Genomic DNA, 20,008 nt, shown 5'->3' with positions numbered 1-20,008 from the left:
GGATTCGAAGGCTGGACCTGCACAGGGTAGCTGCAGGGGGAGAGTGTAGGGGTGTGGATCCTGCGCTGTTACTCAGCCTCATGCGGAAGGCTTTGCAATGCTCAGTCTTCCTCTGCTTTGTGTTCACAGGTGACGAAGCTGTTTGCTGAAGCTATCAAATACTCTGGGAAATTGGACTCCAAGAGTCTCTTCCACTACAGACAGTTTGACAGTGGAAATCAAGCATAGAAGAGCTATCTCCAACCTGCAGTCTTACCACTTTTGACACTACAAAGAGAGGGGATCTCGGACCATCCACCTAACCGTCTTTCCATGTATTTCAGAGCATCTGCAGTGTTTGTCTTTCCAGCTTACAGAAACTAATACCCAACCAATACTTTTGATTGACGTGTTTATTGGAAAGCCGTCCTCTCCCCGGCCTCTCCACCCTTTTTTTCCCACTTCCACTTAGGAGCAAATATTAATTACCTACTAGATAGGTAGATCTGACTGGCACCATAGCAAAGGAGATGGAAGGAGATGCAAATGATCCTGTGTGGGGATAGTTCCTTCTTTTTATAACCAAGCCTGCTCCTCTTTGGAAGGTCCTTCCTTGAGTCCATACCTCCAACCAGTCTCATACTACAGCACTAGAGCCTGGCCCCAAGCTTGCATGGAACTAGGTATAGTTTTCTCTTTCCATTGCTGCTTATTGAGGATTTCATGACTTTCTTCTTTCTGTAACAATTAGTCTTCCTCCTACTTGATCCATGAACACCTGCTGAGGGTGATGACTGTGACAGGAGCTCTTTAAAGATGAAAGAATATGAATCCCCCACTATTCCATGACAGCAAGTGACAGGCATGATGCAGCTACTTTTTGTTTGGTTTTTAACCCTGGCCAAGCATCATCTTTTGCAGCCTGCAGATTTATTGGGAGAAGGAGGCTGTATGTGTGTGTGCTGGAATTGCTTCCAAGTTCTGCTCAGTCCTTCAGGCTCTCTTTAATTCTGGTTCATCATTCTGAATTCAGGCAGCAGTCCCTGTATCATAAGGGCTTTCTCTGTCTTGTGTCTGCCTTCCAAGGTGGGGACCTTCCAGAAGACTTCTGTATATTGCTCTCCAGCATTTTGTGCCACGCTTGTGGGCATTAAAATCGAATCCTTTCAGAACGAGGTGGAAGTGTTGCATTGCTTTACTGATTAGTGACCCTTTCATTTTTGCTCCAGGCTTCTCTGCTGCTGTTTCAGCTCTAGCAACACCTGCAAATCCTGTCCACAGAGCAGACTCCCGCTGTGCCACATGTTGCTCATTACCCCTTGCTGTCTGCCCAGCAGAAGAGTTCAGCAGCTCTACAGCCAACGGCACTACATTTTGTATACGTATGCAGCAGACAGATGGTGCCTGCCTCTAAACATTTACCAGCCAAGGAGCATATGCGTCTCTCTCTTCCCATATTGCAATATGTACATAGCACACCCCGGAGTCAGAAAGATTCAAGGTTCGACAACTTCTCTGATACTTGCTGAGCAGCAGGCCCCAGGGTAAGCTAAAGCGGAGCGTGTTCCCCCCAGCCACGCTCCATCTGCTGGTGCCAGTCTGAGGGCACTGCTGGCTGGTAGCTCCCTCCATCCTAAGTACGCCACCAAGCCTTAATACCAGGAAACTGCCTGCTAGTGCAAGATACATGCTGGTGGAGCCAGGCTGAGCAGGCCCAGCAGGGCTTGCGCTGAAGCTATCAACACTAGAAGTAGTGTACTTTGGGCTGTGTTCAGGACATGACCTAGACTCCTCCTTGCCTGTGCTCTCCAGTTCCCTTGGATCCTAGGAAGCTTCAAATGTAAGTAGAGAAGAAGCAAGCACTGATGGATAGTCTGGGGTTTTTATAATTAATGCTAAAAAGTTTCAGAAAGGTTATTAAATCTCATGAGAGATGCTGACAAAACAAGGCGCAAAGGAGTAGAGGCAGGCTTTGATGCTTTAGGTACCGAGAGCGTCGCAGCCCCTCATCCCTAAATTCTGAGTGTGGCCTGGATTTGGCCCTTCTCAACTCGGGGCTCTGACCTTGCTGCTGAGCTCCTCCAGCCGTAACCCTGCTAGCCTAGCTTGGGTGGGAGAGGCCCTTGCCAAGAGGCTGGCGCTGCTCACGCATCCCAGGGCACAATCTGAGGCGGGGAGAGAGGCGTTTGTGCCGCGACAGCGCTGCTGCTGGAAGTGGTTTGGGTTGCTGCCCCTGCCTGCAGGGTACCGCTACCTAAATTTTGCTGCTGGACCTGGTTGCGCGATTGCTCCCTGACCTCTGTCAGGTCACGCCAGGCTGGCTCGCACGTGCATGTGCTGCGCGCCGCTGTCGATTATGGATTCTCCGCGCGTCGTCCTAGCGCGCAGCTGCCCGGGTACGGCCGAGCGCGTGGGTATGCCGAGCCTCGTCCGCGCGCTGCGCGCCTTGAGGAGAGCTGGGAGAAGGGCCGTGAATTTTTCATGCATGTGCTGTGCTGGCAGAGCTGGCCAGTACAGTGAAATGCTCCCATCTGAAATGACTGGGCGTTTCAAATATAGCGTGACGTGTCTTGAGTAAAAGACATATGTGTATTTTAAAAGGTTTCTACTTAAGGGGGAAAAGTCACCGAGTCCCCCCACGCTGCCCATAGCAGCGGTGACCACTGATCTGTTAGGAAACTGTCAGTCTTACGTTTGACAGAAGTGAATGCGTGTTTAAAAGGCAGAGCTCCTGTATCCCTCGGAGATCAGACCACGGTGGGAAACGAGCAGCAGCAGGACAGGGCCAGGGCCTGGTCCCCCACTAGGGATGTCTGAAATGCAAGTGAGGAACCGTGTGGCAGAGCAGTGAGCTAAGAAATGCCTGCAGGATGGACGCTTTACAGAAGGGGTTGCCAGCTCTGCGAGGTGGGGGGGAAATGGAGAAACCTTTGTGGCATTTAATTCAATTTTCTTAAGCAGCAGTCCTGTCAAGCAGCTAACGCTGTGCGTGTACGTGTATCTATGTATACATCTATCTATACGTTTGCATCATTATTAATTGCAGCAGCTGCAGGTACTTGAGCCACAGCTTCTTCTCTGTCCACAGACTCTCGTATAATTAGAGTGGAAATTGGTAGCGAAATACACGACGGCTGAGTATGCGCCGAGCGCTCCGTAATTACGCCGCAGCGTTAACGTTTTGCTGCTGGTGCTGAACGTGGTTCCCCTCCCCCCTCCTCTGAAGCAGGTGTCACTAACGTGCTTCCAAACTTAATCCGACGCGTCTATACGTACACGACCCCCTTTGCCCCCAAAGCCATCGCTGACTTCTCCTCCATCTCCTTGTGGTGTCTCCTCCCCTTCCCCTGGAGAGGAAAAAGTTTTTTGTTGCTCTTGACTGATGTAAGATGGAACTGTAACTCCTGTCGTGGTCAGAAAGGAGCCAGGAACTCGCCGCCAAGCTTACCTTGTGCAAACAATGAAATATTGCTCGGCTGAATTTGTTTCTCAGTATCCTTTTCTTCGTTGCGTAATGAAGGTGCAGACGCTATAGGAATAGATTTTCAAGTATCTACAGCTGTTGGGATCAATGCAGATGTAAAAAGGAAAAAAGAAAAAAAAGAAAAATTACAATTAGCATCCTTTGTACCACATTCATCTCTGCCTTCAACAGATTTTGCCTTAAATACATGTATTTTTCTTATTAATCTTGGGGAGGGTGACAATCACTGATGAAAGCGGCTGTTGTTCAGGGCAAGGACCAGCCATTTGCTAATCTGTGAGCGGTCAGATCCTTTTGTTCTTTTTCACTGTTCCCCCTTCTCCCCCCGAATTAATAAGAGCTGCATAAAGGAAAAAGAGACGGTACAAAGCACAACTTTTGAGGTCAGCACAAGATCAGCAAAAGCCAGGAGGGCATATGAGTGAACTTAATTTTTAGTAACAGAGACACCCCCCCCCCCCCCCGCAAAAGTAGTCTGGCTGCTGAGCCGCTGTCTGGAGCGGGAGCTTTTCAAGAGTGCCAAGTGCTAGGAAGTTGTAGAGGCTCAGCTTCCCAGGAGGTACTGCTGGATATTGAGGTCAGGCTCTTTATCCAATTTGTCGTCTCCCTGAATTTACTTTTCTCCATCTTTTAACATCACTTAAATCACTTGGAGACTGCTCGGGCAGCCCCAGCGAAGGTTATTAGCAAAGCAGTGATAATTTGGCATCTTGAAAGAAATTAGAAGAGAACGTAAGAGAGTGGAGACAACTCTTTGTTACCATTTCCTACTGTAACAGAGATCTTAATGATGATGAGCATTGGAACAGGCTGGAGAGGTGGGCGGAGAGGAACCTCATGAAGTTCAACAAAGGCAAGTGCAAGGTCCTGCACCTAGGCAGGAATAATCCCATGCACCAGTACAGGCTGGGGACTGACCTGTTGGAAAGTAGCTCTGCCGAAAAGGACCTGGGAGTGCTGGTGGACAACAAGTTAAACATGAGCCAGCAGTGTGCCCTTGTGGCCAAGAAGGCCAATGGGATCCTAGGGTGCATTAGGCAGAGTGTTGCCAGCAGGTCGAGGGAGGTGATCCTGCCCCTCTACTCAGCCCTGGTGAGGCCTCACCTGGAGTACTGTGTCCAGTTCTGGGCTCCCCAGTACAAGAGAGACATGGCACTCCTGGAGAGAGTCCAGCGGAGGGCTACCAAGATGATTAGAGGGCTGGAGCATCTCTCCTATGAAGAAAGACTGCAAGAGCTGGGCCTGTTCAGCCTGGAGAAGAGAAGATTGAGAGGGGATCTCATCAACGTGTACAAGTATCTGAAGGGGGAGTGTCAAGAGGATGAGGCCAGCCTCTTCTCTGTGGTGCCCAGCAACAGGACAAGAGGCAATGGGCAGAAACTGAACCACAGGAAGTTCCATCTGAACCTGAGAAAAAACTTCTTCACTGTGAGGGTGACAGAGCATTGGAACAGGTTGCCCAGAGGGGTGGTGGAGTCTCCTTCGCTGGAGATATTCAAAAGCCGTCTGGATGTGATCCTGGGCAATATGCTCTAGGTGACCCTGCTTGAGCAGGGAGGTTGGACTAGATGATCTCCAGAGGTCCCTTCCAACCTAAACGATTCTGTGATTCTGTGATTTAACACAGGGTGAGATGAAAGCGTATGTCTTATATAAGCAAAGCAAGCAATGAAAAGCTTTGAGAAACCTCTTTGCTCTGGGACCATTTGAAACAGCTGAAATCAGGTTTCTGAAAGTCCTAGGAAGTGGCCACCTAGGAAGGACTATGATTTGAGAAGGCTCCTGGCAGCGAGCAGAGAAACGCGTCTTGCTTGGCTCACAGCTCGCTGGGTTTTTCTGGACTAGATGTTGCCACCAGGCTCTAAGGCAGCTTTTTTCCTTCCTCCTCATACCTAGTGTTTAAAAAGCCTTATTTGTGCTTTGGTTCTCTGTGCATCCAGGAGTCTGGTCAGTTATCACTTTATAAAGATACTCATTAAAGTAGACAAGAGATTGGATGTTAGCACTGGGTTAAAACCCGCAACTGCAGCACGTGCAGTAGCAGGGGTGTGGTGTATGCCCACTGCCTGCATCCCCCGTCGGATGCTGACAGCCGCTGGCAGGAGGGTGGGCTCACGCAACGACCAAGACGAGGCAGTAAAGGGAGAGGGCAGCCCTGGCTCCTTGTGGGGAGAGTGTTTATAACACCGGATTGTGAGCAGAGCAGCCCTTGACCTTGGGAAGCTTGCCGCCGGCGTAGTTAGTGCTGCGGTTGCCTCTGCAAGGGCAGGAGGTGCTGCTGTGCCATGCAAAGCATATGAATGCTGCTGCCATAGCCATCTGCAGGACATTGAAATCTACTGTGCTGCAGCAGCGAGCTGCCATATATTACCCAAAGCCTCTATTTCCGTTCCTCGTGCATCTCGGTGTATAATGCAACATAATGCAATTTATAGGGAACAATTTAATTACACTGCAACATTTGTTTCGCTCCTTACCATTGAAAAGGATTTAAGCCTTTTAATGTCTCTTAATTAAATGGGGAACATGATATTTTGTCATTAACTAGCTGGGCTAAACCCTCAGTCATGCTCAAAATATATTGAGTTCTGTAGAGTGATGATACCAGTTGAGATAAACTTTTAATTCAGGGAAGTTTGTAACAATGAAACTGAGAGACAAAAGCATTTGCTGCAAGTTAGTTCAAACTTCGTGGTAATATACTTTAGGGAAAAGAGTATTTGCTAGGGAGTGATCAGTGCTTTGGGATTACCACAATGTTGGGTCATCTAAGCCAGTATCTAAGAGTAGCAAGTACCAGCAATTTCACAGGGAGCTGCAAGGATTGCCGAGAGTTGGTAGTTCTGGCACAGTTCGTTCCCCCGGAGAAAGTTGCCTCGTAATTTGTTGTTATTGAAGGTCAGTTTTTTACCTGAAGCGTGAAGTTTTTTAAACTCTAGGGATATGGTTTCTATCAGTCGCTGCAGAGTTGCTCGCACCAGTACAAAGCCAGCATGATAATGTTGCCATGCTGGTTTTAGAACGCTTTTGGTCTCTAGCGTAAATGATTGCAGGTGATGTTTATTGTAGAGAATCAGGCCCCTTTTCAAGAAAAACATTTCCTCTTCCAGCTCTAGCCAATCTTGTGCTTTTTTCCAACTTCCTGAGCGTTACTAAATGCTGCGAAGTTCTTGTCCTTCAAGATCTCTTGTAGTAATGAGACCTCATTATAGCTTAAAACAGCCCTCTGCTATTCACTGTCTTTGAGAGAGAGAGAGAGAAATGTTATAGTCTGCCCCTTATGATAGTGGCAACGTCCTCTTTTGGAAAAGAAGTGGGTTGCATTTTGACTAAGCATCATGTGACACACGATGAAATGATGGTTGCCTTTCAGAGTGTAAGGGAAACAGCATGGTGGAGATGGAAAATAAGAAGAAACTTTCAAAATCTGACTTTTGGTGAAGATGAAACCTGAGCCTTTAGTCAAATTTTGAATGCTTTGATGTGGCCAGCTGAAGGCAAACAAATAGCGTATTCTTACTATCAGCAGGTCTGAGTTCTTAGCGTATCCTAAAGTTAAGTGTAGAAATATTTTATAGTGCTCTGAAAGCAGTTATAAAGACAGCAGTGTTCATCTGTTTTGCAGCTTAGCCTTTAGCTGTTGATCCTGACATGAAAGTCCCACCATTTCCATGTCATCTGCTTCCCCTGCTGAGATGCTATGTGGATACCCAAAAACACGGTGCCCCAGTAACAGTATCTCATGGAGAGTCTCTCCTGTGGAGTCTTCATGTGAAAAATGAAATACATGTTGCTGTTAGCAAGGCAGCTGGCTGTTAGAGCTTGGCACAGGTAAGCAGACAAATCCTTTAATGGTGCTGAAGGGGAGGTATCTGTCCATGTTACAACGGACATTAGTCAAGCAGTGCTATTAACCGTCTCAACCCAGTGCAAGGCAGACAGAGTCAATATAGACCCCTAGGGGCCCTATGGCTCATGAATAAAGAGTACAGAGGAAGAAGGGTCAACACTTAAGGCCGTGGGCACATTCCAGATGTGTTAGTTTATATTTGTTAGTAAATGCTTTTAAGTCATTTTTGGTAGATATGATAGCCACAGAGGCTACTATCCTGTGAAAGGACTGGAAGCTATTTCAAGTGAAAGAGAAAACTGTAGGTAGCTGCGAGCGATATCAGTGAGACGAGCATGAAAATGAGAATATCAGAGTGCAGCTGATGGTCCTGCTCCATCCTCACGCTCCTGTTAGGCAGTTCAAGATGGGTAAGACACTCCACTAGCCTGGAGTGGAAGTAGTTTATGCTCTCTTTGAAACGGTTTGTGATGGCGTCAAGTGCAGAGGGAGAGCAAATGTGGGTCATTGCCATGTCAGCACAGCTCTGAAATAAATACCCGACAAAACAACCACTTGCAACTTCTGTTCTTGCTGGCGTGAATGTACCTGAAATGAAGCTGGAGATGTCCAGAGGTTTTGAGATGAGAGGAAAGTACCTCTGAACAGATAATAAAGATCTGAGACCTTGGCAGAGTGGAGAATGCCAATTATATTAAAGCATATCTAAGAGCTGAGTCGCTCAAAGATTGCATTTCTGGCCTGTGGGATCTAAACTTAGCACAGTTGCACTGTTTCATATGTTAGTATGAGCCTAGGCATCCATAACTAAAAGCTGGATTTTTTTTTTTAAATTAACTGCAGGAAAAAAAGCCTCGACAAATTCTGTTCACTATCTACCATCAAGAAAAGCCTATTAACAATAATTGTTGGCTTTTTAGTTTTCAAAGAACCCATAATTAAATTTTATTGTCTCATAAGTGATTAGAATTAATTGCTTCCACGCTGGCTCTGGTGCTTATTATCGTCTTTAAATTGGGAGTGGCTATTCTGCAGAATTCCTCCATTTACCACAATCCCTTTCTGTTATGTTCTCTGCCAAAGCAAATCCAAGGCAGAGGCTTTTCACCCTGAGGAACTACTAGAAGGTGACAGATGTTGGTGTAATATATCGTCTTCAAGACCTCAGGAATAACTAAACAGAATGGCTTCTCCCAGTATTTAAAAAGAAACGTAACAGAGAAGGGGGTGGAGAAACCCACAGCCACATCGGTTGGATTTTCAAACTCGTACGTTAAGACCGAGCGCTGTGCGTGAGCTCTCTTCTAAATGGTTTTGCTGCGCTAATCTGGGGATTACTCCTGTGCAGGTGGGAGGATGCATTAGAGACTTGCTTGTGTGTTCCAGTGACGGTAGTTGTATTTAGTTGCTGTTATTACTGATTTAGACCACTTTCGCACCAGTTTTGCTAGGACTGAGTCTGACCTTCTAATCACTAGAGCCGTGCCTTTTATAAGCTTGATTTTCAACACTGGATGGGACTTGCAAATCCTACAGACCTGCTGCAGAGCCAGAGCACCTTGTGCCGGTGACCGGCCACATCCTGTTCTCTGTCCATATGAAGCCCTTGCCAGCTGGGATTTGTGTGAGCAAAACTCCTGGGTCTGGCCAGCTGATGTGCAGTGTCATGTCCACTTTACCAGTAGTCTTCTCCAGGGGCCTTTCTAGCCAGTAGGTAGGAATAAGGTGTCATCCCTTGTTTTCATCTTTTGCACGACCTTTATTTCACTGCTCCGAGTTTGGGTTTGGGTTCCCTTCTCACCTAATGCCTGTTTGCATCAGAAGGTGGAACTTGCTTTTATCCTAAATTAGCTTTGTCAAGTACCGTCTAGTCGGGCCAAGGTCTCGAGCCTCACACCTGAATGTCTCTAAGCCATTATAAAAGCTTCCAAAAGCTTCAGCCCTCAGCAGCAGTGCTGCTCGGGTGCAGATGAAGAGCGGGATTCATCTCCTCATGCCTTTTCACAGGCCACTTGCTGAAAGACAAATGTTGCTGCCTCTACCCTGCCATGCAAAGTGGAGATGTTTGGCCTTCCATCTCCCATGTTAACATGTAGCAATGGGCAGCTGTATAAAATCCACTTGCAATAACTTCTATTATTGAATGGATTTCATTTTATTATCTGTCCTATGGAAAGTTATCACTGTCTGTTCAGCTCCAGGCCATAGCAGGAGGTATGAGAGACTGGTTCTGTACAAATGTAAGTGTTAAAGGTATATAGTCACAGAAAATTTATGTGGACAATTGTCAGTCCAGCTGAATAACTTTGCAAATGTGAAAATATTAGTAAAACAGGTTTCCTTAAAATGGGTCAATGGCAGCAAGGAATGCCTCCAATCGCTCAGTTGAGCAACTAAATCTGTCCATAGGGATGTGGATAAGGATGAGCCTTTTGAAGACCAGGAGGTAGTGCTCTATAGGGAAAAATTACTAGGAAGGACTTTGAATATCCCACAGAGAAAACAATATAGGAAAACATGTGGCAAAAAGAAATTTTTTAGGGATCATTTTAAGAGGATTGATAAGTCAATGTCCAGAAGTCATATGCTATGGGCAGTGTGGTTCATCTGTGACGCTGTAACCACATAAACATCAGGCTCTGTAACAGGATTAACTTGAGCCCATGTGTTTCCTAGTAAGAATTTGTGGATTACCATTAAAATGGCAGGAGGCACCCTGGCACTAGGCACAGAGGTTGTGCGGTAGAACATGCATTTGCAGCGCTTTGTAATTAGCAGCATCACTTTGATCCCTGCGGGAGGCGGTTACCGTGAGCCCCTCCACTAGGATGCTGTGATTTATGTTACCATGCTTCGGAGGGGAAGCGCGTGGAGCAGGCCGGGCAACCAGCTCATGCGGTCTGCCCAGTGGTTTTCTTGCATGGTGACAAGGAATTGAGGTCTTCAGAAGCTACTGCGGGTCGTCTGGAGATACCAGGCCTCTGGTACAATGCAAGAGCTGATGGAGTGAATGCACGCAGCCCGTTGCAAGTGCCAAGGGAAACGAGTTAGCTTAACTAACTAATGTCTAAAATTGCACCCCAAAGCCATGGTGATCTGAGTATTTGTTTCACATTAGGAGGATACGCCCAGACAAGTGAGGCAGCCCTTTTTGGCTCTGGGCAAGAAGTCTTTAAAGGTGTGCTAACTCCTACCAGCTCCCTCCATCTTGCCACTGGTCTACGTGCTTAGGCTGTGCGTGGAGCGGTACTGAGCTTACAGGGGCCGTTTCTAACGGTGCTGAGAGTTTCCAAGATGAATGATCGTCCTTGTTGCTGTACAATGCTTTCCTCGTGCACTGAAAACTTCAGTAGAAAGGTAAAGCTGTGATTTACCGCACCGGTGGCTGCTGGTGGAAGGGGATCCCGGAGCGCCGCTGCCGTTGGGTTTTGCTGGTGGGTTCCCAGCTGCCCTGGGCACGTTGCTTCTGCAGTCCCTCCTTCAGGTTTCAGTGCTGGCGTGCCATGCTGGGAGCTAACTGCGAAGAAAGTATTCATGCAAAGAAATCTTCCTTTAAGTGGGCTTACTTCAGTGTTTCTCTTTTTAAAGAAAACAAGAAGAGTAGGAGGGTATTTTTAAGTCATCTTTTGCGGATCGTTTTTGTTTATGTTTGTGTTAAAAACCATAAAGAAAGCAGCTCCTAAAACCAGCCTGTCTTCACAGTAAAATGTGTAGCAAATACTGCCACTTTGGTAAATGTTACCATTCATTTTTCAATAAATTACCAATTTATACTTCTGAATGTGGTAATAAAAAGAGATGAAAGGACAGAAGAAGGAGGAAAAACTTGGGAGGTTTATGTTTACTGCCAAGCATTTGGTTTTATGTTTATCTCATGGAAAGTAACTCCATATATCATGATAATTGACTTCACCAAGTACCTTTAAAAAAAGACTTTGCTACAAAGCAGTATCTTGTGCAAGAGAAGGCTATACAAGGTTTTTCCACCAAGTAAAACATCCTCCTTGGAATCAATGGTTTCACATTTTTACAGTGTTCGTATTTTTGGGTTCGTGTGCCCAATCGGCTGCTGAGAACAGGCAAGGTCACGGTGGGAATAAAAGCAAAATATTTATAGTTCCCTTAAGCCTCAGACAAATCACCGCTTATTTACCGTCGCTCCCGACTAATTGATTCTTGAGAACTTTATGGAGCGCAGGCTTTTTTAAACCCCCTTACTTCTAGCAATTTGCAGGCAGCTTTCCCATGTTCCCAACCAGATTTGGACCCACTAGACTTGTGAGGGGCCACTGGATGTTTCCGCAGCATCCTGGGGCAGGAAATGAGGGCTGGCAGACAGCTGAGATTCTGAATTTTTCCATCACTCAACACAACAAAAGCAAGTTTTAGTGCTGATCTATTTTGGAAACCACATTTGTGACAGTTCCTCTCTGAGTCAGCCAGAAGAGCAGAGGATGGGACTGTGGCAGGCCATAAAAAACCCTGCTGCTCCTATAAGGACTTTAATTTCTCACACCTCGTTACAGGTGAGACCGAGGGAGGCTGGCAGCAATGCCAGCTCCAGCCCAGCTGCAAAGGATTTATTTTTCTCAATGATGAGTGGAAGAGGCTGTAAAAATACTGTACAAGCTTGGCTAATAAACTGTATTTTATTAGCCATGCTTATTAGGAGTGTTTACAGGCTGGCGTCCTGATGGGCATTTTGATGAGCTAGTATTCCTTAATTGCCATCGTTCTGGGATTACAAAACATTGGACAGAAAGCCAAGAAACCTGGAAAAAGTTAACATATGCATATGTGAGGTCAAGATTCATAGCCAGACAGTGAGTAACGAGCTTGGCAGCAGGTATTTTGAATTGTTACAGTGTTGGCCTCATAGAGTCATTTGTTGCTTGTTTAGAGCAGATTAATAGCGCCGATGATTCGCTCTTGGTTGTGATCGCGAGGAAGACGCACGTGCTTGACCTGTACATCTCCTTGGAGCATCTGGAGCCCATAGCAGACCTGTGAGCTGGTGACATCCCCGTGTTGGCTGGCTTCTGTCCTCTGGTCTTTTGAGTCCTGGTCTAACACCGCCACCTTCTGCCGTGGTTTTCCCTGTACGATTTACCTTTCCTAGTTTCTACAAGCAAACTGGCATCTCGCGGCTCTCATCGCGCATTGGAGCTGTTTTCTAGAGTACTTTCAGCCGGTAATAGCAGTGCACTCTCTAGAAATGCGACTTTGCAGGGGTGGTGATGTTCTCGCGTGTTGGCAGCGTTACATCTCAGGCTATCATACACCAATAGTAACAGTCCTATAATCAAAGTAACGACAAGCTAGTGGGAAATTAAGTTTGATCTGAGAAGAGGCTCTGTGAAAGTGCCTTCGTGCTTATTGTCTTTGGCTCTCTGCTTATTGTCTATCAGTCACACAACCTAAAACGTGCTCTGCTTGCAAGCAAAAAAGGTTTTTATTGAATTTTTCTCATTGTGCTTCCTTCTCACCCTCCCCCTGTGCTGGCAGCCCTGCAGCTCCCACCTGAGTTGACGGTTTCTTTACTTTTTTGCCTCATCTCCAGTAGTAGGAGTTGTGCAGGCAAGCGGTATCCTTGGTGGCAGTTCTGCAAGCCCGTTGTGGGTTTGCCCAGGGGTAACTGTGTGCTGCTTAGCAAATAGCTGTGAGCACAGTGTGCAACGGAGCAGGCTCCGCGCTGCTGTTTTAGCCCAGGCACTCCTGCAGTCCTGACAGAGAAAAAGGGCTGTGAAAGCAGATAACATTCAGATCAGCAGTCACCTGGGACCAAGCTTTTAAAGAAATTAGGTATCTAAAGATGCAGATCACCAGAAGTTACTTGGCTACATACTTTTGTAAATCCCACTTTGTATCAATGGCTGTCTTAGGAGTCATAATACCATTCAAATCTGGCCTTTTATCTCAGTCCCTCTCTGATAAAGAGGGAAAAGCAGGTATTCCCTGCTCTGATGGAGTGCTGTAAGAATAAATCTGTGAATATCTGTGGTGGAGATGGAGTTTCTGACTTGAAGCTTGGTGAATCCTCTTGGGAGACTCTGTTAATTTTGAAGGGGTTGATGGAGAGCCCAGAGGGTTATTTCCCCAGATATGAAAGGATCAAATAGATTTGTAGCGTCTCTTCTAGATTTGTAGCTTCTCTTCTTCCCTCCCAGAGCTGACTCCTTTTCCAGTGTTTGCGTCTGGGAAAAGAAGCAAAAATCTTATATCCTGGTATTTTAGGATATAAGCTGGTGATGGGAATGCTGTGCGTTCATGAATGGTGTAGGAGGTGCTCTGTGTATTTTGCTGTGAAACAAGTAGCGCCAATGCGATAGTCATCTGGTTAAAAACGTGGGCTACGCTACCAAACGTCTCAGTGCTAAGGCAGAACAAGCAGTACCCAATTTCTGATTGAGCTGGGGGGGGGGTGTGCAGGAATTACGTTATAGGGTGCAATTGCTCTAAGCAGAGTTTCCCTAGCTGATCAATAGGTTCTGTGTTGTGAGGGGCTTTTTTTTTTCTTGATTGTTGTTAATCTGGGCAACATCTTTTTAGAAATTGCATGTGACTACTCTTAATTTGAAAAGAAATTGCTGTTCTCATTAAACTTCAAAAAGTGGTCTGGAAAATGATTTTTAGTCTTATAAATGCAGCAGAAACACTCTCAGATCTGTTAGTAAGAGTGCTGCAAGTGTGTTTGTAAAAAGAGGGGCTGTTCTGAAGGCTGATAAAGACAATTTAATACAGCTTTACAAAAATTGTTTTCTATTTTGTTCCCCTCATTTGAGCATCAGATCTTTAAAAAGTACAAATCACTGGAACAGCTGCACCATCTCACCGTTGCCTCACCAAAAACGATCTCTCTCCCCCCACCAACTGCAAGATTAGATATTGTTCTTCATTAATTCTGAAAGGAAAAGAAACATTTTGTTGAATCATTGATACACCGTCTTTTCTTAATGATCCCCTATCTAAATATTGCCTAAGTGCAAACTTATGTACTTATAGGACAGCTTGAAGATTTTTTCCAAGAGCAGTCTGTAAAAAAAAAAAAATATATATATACATGTATATATATATACATACATATTTACATATATATATATATATATGTAAACTAGACCTAACTCCATTTTTCAAATTATAGGAGTAGTCATTTCCAAACAAACAATCTTTGTGCTTCTTTTTTCAGTTCATCAATTCAAAGAATGCTGTGTTCATTTGCCGAGTGGAACAGAGAAGGAAAATAACAAGCAGCGGCATTAGGGTTAGGTCTGTGAGTACTCTGAGGCTTGATGTTGTAAGAAAGTTGCTCTTGGTTGTTTGATGAGCACTGTGAAGATAGTGGCCATGCATGTTAACATCTGCACTGGAAGATCTAGGGCTAATCATGCCGAATGAATAATATTCACACAAATGCAACTCTGTTTACCTCCATATACTGTGTGTGAAGTTGCAGGTGGCTATTACAACATGAGGAGGGGACATAGGGTTCAGTAATCTGCGAGGAAGGAGTCTTTATCAGACTGTAAGAGCATGAAAAGATTGAGATGAACCCTCCTCGAAAGTATGTGTAGTTGATGAAAGGGAGCTATGGGAGCTATGAAGCTCCATAGTTGCTTAGCTGGTGTCAGGTAAACAGCCGTGTCTTCAGAGTACAGTGCACTGTGTCCTATGGTTTTCAAGACCGGGGCAACTAGGGAGGAGAAGGAAAAGTCAGTGGAGACAAAGGGCTGAAACTTGTGTCTTTTGAATTGTATTCTAATGCTAATTCTATTCTGTTCAGCAAGTACTTGCAGAATGTCTTTTCTGTCCAGGTGCTTGAGATCAGAGCACCTTCCTTATGCGGACCTTGATGAACCTCAGGGATTAGAGCTCCACAGTGGGATTCCTCCTCCCTAACTTCAGCTGTGCACAAATCACACATCTCGTCTGAGCTAGCTGAGTTCAGTTCCCTCCAGCTGGTGGAAGGAAATGCTTCGCCATTTGCTTATGTGAGATGTCTATCTTAGGACAGTATAAATCTCCATTTGGAGGGGCCTGTCTCTCTCCACTGCTGTACGGAGCTGTTCAGGGCAGGATAGAGGATAAAGCCTGCCTACAAAGAAGATTTTTTTTTGAGACTTAGTAAATGGGCAATAAAGTGCGAGCTAAAAGCAACGTAATGTGATGCAGTTATGAAAAAATAATCCTAACTCCCTGTATAAAATGATGGGCTTTGCATTGGCCGTTCCCACTGAAGTGTGAGATATTAGGGTTACGATGACAAGTTTAATGAAAATTTCAGCCCAGTGCTGAGTAGAAACCCCCAAATGCTGGGATGATTAGGAAAGCAGTACAAAAGGACATCTCTAAGTGCTGCGGTATGAATCTATGGCTGGCCCGCACCTTGAACACTGTAGGCAGATCTGATCTCCGTATCTCATAAAGGATATAGTAGAAAGGAAGGAGGCTCAGGAAAAGGCAACAAGGCTGATCAATAGCGTTGCTTCCACACGAGGAATGAATTGGAAAGCCATATGAAGAAGACCTGTCTGTAGTGGTTCATAGTCCATGATGGATCGAATAGCAGAAACCTTCGGCACCCAGGTATGCACCTGACTCCACTGAGTTAGCTATGATCTCTCTAGAATTTGCCCTGTGGGGGTCTCAAACCTGTCAAGCTACGTTAAGCTCTTTTGGTAGGCCAAGTGTTTTACGTTTCAGTCTATGCTGACAAATTTACAAAGATAATGCTAAAAAATATAACACTTCTTTCTAGAAAGCGTTGTCTTAAGGAAAAACGTCGCTCTCTGATCCTTGCTATGGTATGTGCAATGAAGGTAGATATCTCAGGTAAAATCTCTTGTGTGTACCTTGTAGTCATTCACACAATCTTTCTCAGTGAGATGTGAAAGAGGGATTTGACTGGAGCTGATCCAGTGCTTTGTGGCTACAAGTGTAGAAGAGACACTGAGATAGTGAATCTAGGGGCTGTTACAAGTTACAGAGATGTCGTTAGGGCCATTGGCCTAATGGCACAAACTGATGTAAAGGGACAGGTTTCTTCTTTCAAATGTGTGTGGCTTCCACAATAGTCATTGTATGCGTGAGGACAGGACTTTACTTCTAATAAAAGGCTACATGTCAAAATACAGGGAAGTGCTATTGTAAGCCCTGAGGGGGCGTTACTGCACTTAGTGGATTTGCAGAAAGTGTAAGTCAGGTCAGAACCTGGCCCATAGGCTGCAGCCTCCTCTCTGTTATACCAAGTTTCAGAAAAGGTTTGGGTCTACTGACAGGTTTTTAAACTGATGGCCTGATCAGATGTAAAATCCCTCCCCCAGCGGTATCCCTGCTTAAAATTCCTAGCTATCAAACAGCCACTTCCTCCCAGATTATTGGCTTTTCATGTTGCTCAAGTGCAGCCTTTTCATCGGATTGCATATGTTCTGATCACTTTCTGGCAATTTTTCTTATTGTAAATAGAGCCCATTCAGCCATAGTTTATATAACCACTTTCCAGATAATACCCTCCTAATGACCACTTTCCCTGGAGGAACACAATTATATCTCATACCTCATTTCTGCCAATTGCATTTGAGTTTGCCACAGAGCCAAACATGGCCCAGCTATTGTACTAGTGCAGATGGGTGGGAGCCACAAAAGCCTGAACTGGAAAATTCCCAATCTCCAGGCAAGTCCAAAGCATTGATTTACTTCTTTCTGCATTAGGATTTCCCATGGAATGAATTAGAGAAACTTTTGTGCGCTTTCACACTTCTTCACATGCTGGAATGGGCACGATTTCAAAAGGTTTGTGGAAAATTAGAAGGTTCCTGCCTAGTCAGGACTGCAAACAGGCGATGTACCTGAAAATCTTGCCTGATGGAGTGCTGTTTAATGGCATGGGCTTTGGGCTTACTTTTGCCATAGGCATACATTGTCCACTTTCAAGATGATTGGAGTCCATTTAAGCTGCTTTAGATGTATGTAACCTGAGGATCCAAAGCAGGTGAGGGTTAGAGACCAGTGGGCTGGAAGATATGTGAGATGTTATCATAGGGAATAATCAGTAGCTTTGCCATCAGCTGGCAGGTAGCAGCAAAGGGTATATGCGAATGTACTAGGAGCAGGTTCAATTGTTTGGTTGCTCTGTCAAATTTCTGCTAAACTCTGCTTCCTGTGATATTTTGAAGTGCTGGCTTCCCAAAATGTACCTCTGAAACAAAGGCAGCTGGTGTGAGGAGTGGGACAGAGCACAGGGCTCTGGCTCTAGTGGCTACCTTCTGGACCTGCAGAGCTAATATGCTTGCTGTGATAAAGCCTCGCTCCCTTTCTTGAGGTCTCTGTGTGAGTAATTGGGGTGACTGTGCGCGTCAGACCTCTTTTCCTGAGCCTAGCAAGGGACTGGGGCAAGAATGCCCTTGTTACTGCTTTCCTGCAGGCTTCCCCGAGCTCTGCAACATGGGGAGATCTTAGGAAAAAGGGGACGAGACTACAGATGCTGAATGAGCTGCACTTCTATGAGCCAGAATGTCAGCGTTACCTCTCCTGCCTCCCCATCCTGCACTAGGTGAGACCAGTGATGAGTAGGTGTTTGACATGATGTTCCCCATCTCCTTTGTGGACATGACAGATTGAATGGTTTGGGAAAAGAGTGACAGATTTAAGAAGTCTTGCACCAAGTTTTTCAGGTGCTTGCATGCTTAGGCATCGGACCCTCTAAATTGCCTGAATTTTCATAGTAGTCTCTAAAAGAAAGTTGCTCCTTTTAATGTGTTTCGAGTGGAGATTCTGAAGTTGCTAGTTGGGCAGAATTCTTAGGCTGTGAATTTGGCTACTTCCAAAGGGAGGTGAAATACTCCCAAGGCTGCTGCTGCAACCCAGGTGCTTTCAGGTCCCCCAGAAGACAATGATAATTAGCCAAATATCAAAGCAGGTGCAGCTATTTAATTCTATAACTTGGAGACCCAGCTAGAAAAATCGAAGGAGGAGGGCCAGACAAGTCTGAGCTAGAATGATGCTTTCCCACAGGCAGTGATGTGTGTGTGTAATGACACAGGTTTAGTGTTGTTCTTGTACAACTAAGCGACGTTTGGGTGTTTTAGGATAGGCACAGTGGCCTTATATCTGCCTGCAAAAACCCAAAATGTCTTCAAATGCCTTTGTGTGAATCAGACAGAGTTGGTTATCCTTCTCTCCTTCTGTAGTGGGAAGGATAACACATCATATAGCATAACATCATATGCTGCCCTCTGAGGGAAAACTCCAGATCCCTGCAGCCTGTGCACATTGTCCTCGATAAAAGAGCCCAGGCTGCTGGTTTTAGCTGTAAGCATACTGGCAAAGAGGAGCTCTTTGACTCAGGCTTTGGGTGCAAGGCCCAAGACGCCCCATTTTGGCAAGTGGACCACAGGAATGTGGTACAGCATGGACCAACAGCCTGGCAGGAAGCAATACATGACAGATTTCCCATTACGCTGTAAGAGAGAGAGAGAGAGAAAGGAAATCAGTTCTTGATGTCTTCACTGGCCTTCTTTCCTCTGTCCCTCTTCCTTGGGCTTTATGTTAATGTCCCAAGCTGGACTGTGTTGCTCCTCCTCGTTTAGCTCCTTGGAGACTTTCCTCTTCTTCAATACTCGATCTTTGCTTCTTCTCTGCTTTGCTGTGCCAGAGTCCTGGTGGCCCATGAAGAGCGCTGTGGCTGCGGGTGGTTCAGGCCAGGAAGGCTGCAGGTTGAGGGGGCAACAGGAGCACTTAGCGCTGCCAGTGCAGGACATGGCTGAGGCATGATAAACTGAGGGCAATGACTCGGTAATCTGGGTTTAATGGTTGATTTAGGGCCTATGATCAATGCATCCCTCTGGGAGATGATCCCAGTGAGCTTGTGACGTTATCCATTTGTGTCATTTTGCAGAGAACTGTATGAAAAGTCTTAAAAACAGACTGTGTATTTATGGAAGTGTTTCTCTCCCAGCGGTTCACTGTCTGTAAGAAAGTCTGGGCTTGGGCCCAATGGGTGCGTTGTAGGCTAGGAACGCACTGCACTACATGCTGTACGTGTTCCCCCAAGAAAGACTGTTACTGCCCACATCACGTGCACAATTTGGAAATTAAACAACTAAGTACATATCCCTGTACCCTCAGACCGTGCAAAATGAGGGACCTATTGGCTGCATTAGGCTACAGCAGAAAGTTCTAAAACGGTTAGCAGTGAATTTTAATGTGAAGCATTTATAAATACTTTTATATGTTTAATATTCTGTGGAGATTTGACTGATACTGCAGTTCTTAAAATTGCACTGAAACATGATATATGGCATGCTCAATGGTCCAGTATATATCGATGTGCATCTCCAATTTGCTACCAGCGTTCTGGGGAAGTTTTCAAGGTAAGTCTGTACGGGAAAATAATTGCTGGCTGAAGTGTCAATGCCACGTTCTGTAACATTGGATCACAGCTTTCTTTTCTTAAAAACAGCCTGATTCTGCTCTGTTACATTGCCAGCAATGCCGCTGGGAAGAGAAATCAAGCTTGTGGCCCCTATTTGGGCCAGATGGCCTCTTGGACCTGTAGGCCAGGCTCTGATCTCGCTGACACGAGGCTGGATCCGTCGCAGTGTCACATCACCCTCCGTAGGACCTGAGTCGTTCCGACCGATGCAGGTAGATGATGGAGCCCGGAGTCTGGCTAAATGGTCGAGGCCTTTGCAGCTCGC

General features: G+C 45.7%; 1 protein-coding gene across 4 annotated transcripts in view; it reads left to right on the top strand.

Moving 5' to 3' along the window:
• Positions 1 to 3,560, top strand: part of CPS1 (carbamoyl-phosphate synthase 1) — a 108,829-nt gene extending 105,269 nt beyond the window's left edge. For 3 of the 4 annotated variants that reach the window (XM_068947913.1, XM_009688669.2, XM_068947912.1), the window contains one exon: positions 130 to 3,560. In XM_068947913.1, coding sequence (XP_068804014.1) covers positions 130 to 228 — 99 coding nt within the window. In that variant the 3' untranslated portion in view covers positions 229 to 3,560. The remainder of the gene's footprint in view (positions 1 to 129) is intronic. The other variant, XR_011141798.1, reaches the window with a different exon arrangement.
• The last annotated feature ends 16,448 nt before the right edge of the window (positions 3,561 to 20,008 follow it).

This window comes from Struthio camelus, chromosome 6 (genome assembly GCF_040807025.1).
Source record: "Struthio camelus isolate bStrCam1 chromosome 6, bStrCam1.hap1, whole genome shotgun sequence".
NCBI classification, from domain to species: Eukaryota; Metazoa; Chordata; class Aves; order Struthioniformes; family Struthionidae; genus Struthio; species Struthio camelus.
The sequence above is the reverse complement of the archived record's forward strand: the minus strand, read 5'-3'. Positions and strand labels throughout refer to the sequence as shown.